Here is a 6104-nt window from a genome sequence, read left to right as displayed (position 1 = left end):
TCAATCACAACACCACATAGGACTTAACACTCTGATCTGCTTCTCACAAACTATCTCACTACCCACCATGTTGCTCATATGGCACACTTGCACATTTTGCACACCGCAGAACTGTGAACATTGAACTGTAACATGCACATTACACACATTCACACATAACTTCCACACGTACCATGGACAAAACACATTGCGTTAAAATGTGAATTAGAATTTCTATCACTGTCAAGGCTTCCTTTTTGACTGAAACTGTTTCCGCACTGTTGGCATGTGTAAGGCTTCTCTCCAGTGTGAACTCTCATGTGAATGTTAAGGTATCTTTTATGAGTGAAACTCTTTCCACATTGTTGGCAGGTAAAAAGGCTCCCTGTAATGTGAATTTTCTGGTAAACTTTAAGGTTTCCACATACATTGAAACTATCCAGACTGAGGGGATCTGTTAGGCTTTTCTCTATTGTACATTTTCATGTGACTTTCAAAGCTTCCTTGTTGACTGAAACTCTTTCCACACTGTTTGCATGTGTAAGGGGCCGTTCACATGTCGCGCCTAAAAATGCGTGGAAAACGCTAGGCGCGCCGCTTTCTTCCTTATCAACAAAGCGCTTGGCGCTTGCGCTCCGGAAGCGTCTGCTGTTTCTAAGCAACCATCAGCTGCGCTCTAGCTCCAAGCCTATGCGTCTCCATGCATTGTTTCTTCTATTAGCGTCAAAATAATGGGGGCTTGACAAATCGTAAAGTTCAGGAAATCCCTGGTCCACAATGATGAGCTGCTCCTCCATGTTTCTGCTGAGGTTTCAATGTAACGGAAAAACGTGAGGAAGCTGATTGGTTAGTTCATGTCACATGACCTGCGGTGCACTTGCGACATTCTGAAAAGTTGAGATGTTTTTAAATCGATGCGGCGCGGACGTGCCTGGAAAAAACGAGCGCGTCGCACCGCGTGCGCGTCGCTTCCAATATGCGCGCGCAAGCCGCGCGTCTCCATTTGAAATAACGAACTTGCGCGCGCAAAAGACGCTTCATGTGAACGGCCCCTAAGGTGTCTCTCAAGTGTGAATTCTCATGTGCCTTTTAAGGTGTGCTTGGTCTTTGAAACTCTTTCCACACTGTTTGCATGTGTAAGGCTTCTCTCCAGTGTGAACTCTCACATGTCTGTTAAGGCATCCTTTACGAGTGAAACTTTTTCCACACTCATTGCATGTGTAAGGCTTCTCTCCAGTGTGAATTCTCATGTGCCTTTTAAGGTGTGCTTGTTGTTCGAAACTTTTTCCACACTGTTTGCATGTGTAAGGCTTCTCTCCAGTGTGAAATATTATGTGTCTGTTAAGGTTTCCTTTATCATTGAAACTTTTTCCACACTCATTGCATGTGTAAGGCTTCTCTCCAGTGTGAATTCTCATGTGCCTTTTAAGATGTCCTTGTTTGAAACTTTTTCCACACTGTTTGCATGTGTAAGGCTTTTCTCCAGTGTGAACTCTCACATGTCTGTTAAGACATCCTTTACGAGTGAAACTTTTTCCACACTCATTGCATGAGTAGGGCTTCTCTCCAGTGTGAATTCTCATGTGCCTTTTAAGGTGTGCTTGGTCTTTGAAACTCTTTCCACACTGTTTGCATGTGTAAGGCTTCTCTCCAGTGTGAATTCTCACGTGCCTTTTAAGGCATCCTTTACGAGTGAAACTTTTTCCACACTGTTTGCATGTGTAAGGCTTCTCTCCAGTGTGAAATATTATGTGTCTGTTAAGGCTTCCTTTTTGAGTGAAACTTTTTCCACACTGTTTGCGTGTGTAAGGCTTCTCTCCAGTGTGAATTCTCATGTGCCTTTTAAGGTGTGCTTGGTCTTTGAAACTCTTTCCACACTGTTTGCATGTGTAAGGCTTCTCTCCAGTGTGAATTCTCACGTGCCTTTTAAGGCATCCTTTACGAGTGAAACTTTTTCCACACTGTTTGCATGTGTAAGGCTTCTCTCCAGTGTGAAATATTATGTGTCTGTTAAGGCTTCCTTTTTGAGTGAAACTTTTTCCACACTGTTTGCGTGTGTAAGGCTTCTCTCCAGTGTGAATTCTCATGTGCCTTTTAAGGTGTGCTTGGTCTTTGAAACTCTTTCCACACTGACAGCAAATGCAAATACTCACAGTTCCTGTCTTTTGAGCTCTTTTTTGTTTTTCAGACTCTAAGGAACAAAAAGATTTTTCTCCAGATACGAAATCATGAAGATTCTCAAACTGATCTTTCTCTTCAGTTTCATTCAGATCTTCTCTCTCCTCTTTCAGCGCTGTTAGGTCTAAGGTGGAAAAAAAAGAGATAAAAGTTAACCCCAGTTTAATTGCACAAAGCAATTAAAATCAAAACGTGGATATGTAATGCATGTATGCTAGATTTTATACCAGGGTGTCCAAACCTGATCCTGGTTGGCCGGTACCCTACAGAGTTCAAGTTGGCTGTTATACAATTAATTAAATCTAGAAAATCTATACAGACTGATCTCAATTATTATATACTATTTTTGTCTCATAGGGGATAAAAATCAACAAATTTTGAGAGAGACTAGGAAAAAAGAAAGGCGACAAACTCCCTATTCAACTATCAAATGAAAAATTCATCATACAATAATTCCTTCTGTGGTTTTATAAAGGGGGCAATAATGTTTGCCAATCATAAAAGTGGGCTGTTACACGGACCTTTTAAATAGAAAACAGCAAAACAGACTGTCAGAGGATGAGAAATGGTGGAAAACGGTCATTAATCTCTCAAAAATCTTATTTAAAAAATTTAAATCAATTTTTTATTTTTATTTTTGTCAAAAACGTTAGTAATATTATAATTACACCTCTGGAAACATAATATGAAAAATAACTAAAATTAAACTTCCTTTAAAATAAAACAGGCAATATCTTTGCACCAATTGAAAGTGAAAAAGTGAAAGTGAAGTGACATGTGCCAACTGTCAAGTATGGTGAATTGTGCTCTGCATTTAATCCATCAAAGTGCACACACACACACACATACAACAGGAACATGCAGCCGGAGCACTGGCATTAAGGACTGCTTAAAAATAAGCGTGCACATCAAATTATCTTGACTTACTGAACCTGGATCAAATTAGTGAGATAGTTTATTAGTTTACTAGTTGCCAATAACTTAACCTAAATGGTCATTTATGGTACAACTTTAACCCTGATTGATTTGTTAGATAATTTCAGGTCAGTTTTGGACTTTAATCCCAGGTTTTCTTTGCATCTTTTTTGAAACAGCCCCCAGAGCTCAACATTAAGACTTGATATGTGCTTGTCATTTGGACAACTAAAAAAATCATTCATTTGTCCAAGTAAAAAGTTTGGCTACATCCACAACGGTGGATGTTTCAGTAGGGCGTGAGGGTGCTGAGGACAGCAACGCCCACTGCACCGCCACTGAGGGTGAGCTAAAACTGGGTCTGCCAGTCTACATCGCCGTCATGGCTGGAGGATCCCTCGTCTTCGCCTCCAGCCTCAGAGTCTGACTCCCCATGGACCTCCGACCCTGCGGCTCCACCCCGGCTCTCAGCTCCCTCATCTCCACCGTCGCCCGTCGGTCCACCAGCTCTGCCTTGGTCAGTTGTTGTCCCTCCTTCACCTCAGGACTTCACTCCTCCAGCTGTGCCCCATCGCTCTGTCCCACCAGCTTAGTTGGGCTCCTCCCTCTCTCTGCTTCCACCTTGGTCCTCTGTTGTACCGGCTTTATGTTTTGGTTTTTCCCAATGCCCATATTTGGTTCTTCCTGCTCATTAGCCTCATTCCCATCACCATCGTTGTAATTAGAACCTCTTTATACGTTTATAAGTTTGATTTCTGAGTTTCTCTGTCCAGCTTCAACGTTACCTACTGTGTGCGTGTATGTTCCAGTCATCCTGTCTGTCTGTTACCCTGCCTGAGGATTTTAATAAAACTTTGCATTTACTCCTACATTGTGTTGTGCATTCCTACACGTGTTGTGACAGTTGTAAAGTGCACTGTAAAAAAGTAGGTATTTGAAAACGATGGCGCATGTTTAGTCATGTAATCCATATTGTACCAATAGAAATCTGTGTTTATGCAGGTATTGTGCCTGTTATGTGCTATTCACTTTTTACATTGTTGCCAAAGATGTGTAATTTTATACACTCTTCATATCACAGTCCTGCAAAGGTGACAGAAAATTTACTTGTGACTGCCATTTGTGACAAAACACGAGGGCAGTTGCATCTGAGATCAGACATATAATGGTGATTGAGAGTGAGGTGAATGGTGAAATATTTTGGTAAATGTATCGGACTCTGAGTAACGCGAGATCACACAAAGAGCGCAAGATTCATCTAGGCAGCACACAGTCACTGAGAGAGCTGTACTCACTGTACTAACTGTATTAACTCTACAAACTGTAGCAATACTGTGGATTATTATTACATACTGACAACTATAAGAACAAACTAACTGTACATTGGAAAAAATTAATTTACAGAAGCATACATCGATCAACACTAAAACCACTGCAAAATGGATAGTAACACTACAACTAAGAGAAGCACTCCTAAACCAAACAAACAGACAAAAGACTTGCATCCATAAATAACAAACTAGAGTTACAGATTACGCTACAAGATGAAATAAAAGAACTTTGGTCAAGACTGGAATTTGCATACAACCATAATGAAAAACTAGAACAATCCAATAAAGGCGGGCGTACACGGTACGATTTTTGAGGTCGTACGAGCTCGCATGCGATTTTTTTGGTTATCAGAGGAAATCGTCTCTTCTCGTATGGTCGGGGCTCGTATAGTGTGTGAGAAATTACGAGACGAGCAGAGTGCCTTACGAGCACTTCCCAACCTCACAATCATTTTTAAACATGTCAAAAAAACTTCGGGAGCTGTCGGATTGAAAACGTGACATGTGTGCTGTTGAACGAGCCGATTTGTTGATCAAACGGGAAATGACCAATCAGAAGCTAAAGAAAAGAAAACCACAGAACAAGATGAACATGACAGCGCCATGGCGACTTGGACTATCGAGAAAGAGGATAAACTCTTTGGCAAGAACAGCGAGCGCTATATGATGTATCGATAGGTGATCGATCACCTATTGTTTGCTACAGCTATTGCTAGCTATAGTGGTGGCCAACAGTGATGCGCGGGTTGATCCAAAATGAGCGGGTGCCTGCAGTCACCCGCGGTTACGAGTCATCCAAAAATATTTTTAATGATATTCGGGTCCCGGTCGGTCGGGTCGTTTGAAATAAAGATGCCAATTAAACCTTTGCAATTTATATAGTACTAGACACAATTTTCTATGAAATGCATAGACCTACACTTTATTGGCTGAATAATATACACCTTTTGAATTTTGAGCGTTATTAACTGTTGAATACATGCTGACGCGGGACAAAATGCCCGATTTCCCAACATGTTGAACTGAGCAATGTCATTGTACCATTTTAATAGGCTACTTTTAAACGCATATAGCTCAGTAATGTCAGTTTTATGTATTTTCTGAGAGGGGTGGGATTTTTGTTGGGAAAGTCAGGGGAGAGACACATACATCGATTAAACTGGATAAACACATGCAGCATCTTGATTGTTAAGAAAATGGTATTCCTAATAAATGTCTCGAATATTTTGATTATGTCCAATGCTTTTCTTTCTTTTTGGAATTATTAGACACATTTTACTGTCTTTTCAAATGCCTAGGTCTGTTTAATTTCCTTAATTATACAATTTCTAGCACTATTTTTAAATGTTTATTCAAGCAGTAATATAGAAATTATCTCCTGTATATGCTTGTTTAAAACCAGGGATTAAAAACGGATTCCAAGTAAAACGGTATTTTTTCTTTACATTTCCAGAGAGCGAAACGAACGAAATTAAACATTACTTAATAAATTCAAGGCACTATAATTTCCTTATTCATTTGATACAACTATTATAGCTATACAATTAATATATAAAATAATATTATGTAGTCATATTCGCGATTCCTGAATTTATATATGAAATCTTCGTTTTGAAGTGCATTCGTTATGGTTGTATAAGAAAATTCGTTAAACTAGCCTATTAAGTTGATTTAATATTCTTGATAATTTTTTAGAAGAAG

The 6104-nt window shown here is 39.8% G+C and overlaps 1 protein-coding gene across 1 annotated transcript; it reads right to left on the bottom strand.

The window, feature by feature from the left end:
• Nucleotides 1-1043: 1043 nt before the first annotated feature.
• Nucleotides 1044-4855, bottom strand: LOC141332963 (uncharacterized). Its single transcript, XM_073837920.1, has 2 exons — nt 4726-4855; nt 1044-2281 (listed from the first exon to the last, which is right to left on the bottom strand). Exons 1-2 carry the CDS (start codon nt 4853-4855, stop codon nt 1044-1046), a joined length of 1368 nt encoding a protein of 455 aa, XP_073694021.1.
• Nucleotides 4856-6104: the final 1249 nt, after the last annotated feature.

This window comes from Garra rufa, chromosome 4 (assembly GCF_049309525.1).
Source record: "Garra rufa chromosome 4, GarRuf1.0, whole genome shotgun sequence".
Taxonomy (NCBI): domain Eukaryota; kingdom Metazoa; phylum Chordata; class Actinopteri; order Cypriniformes; family Cyprinidae; genus Garra; species Garra rufa.
The sequence above is the reverse complement of the archived record's forward strand: the minus strand, read 5'-3'. Positions and strand labels throughout refer to the sequence as shown.

What these genes read in the sequence shown, in the direction of transcription:
- LOC141332963 (XM_073837920.1), bottom strand. Translation starts at nt 4,855, where the DNA reads ATGATTGTGAGGTTGGGAAGTGCTCGTAAGGCACTCTGCTCGTCTCGT. An exon ending in AAAAAATCGCATGCGAGCTC is followed by an intron (nt 2,282 to 4,725) that starts GTACGACCTCAA and finishes TTTCCACCTTAG; the next exon opens with ACCTAACAGCGCTGAAAGAG.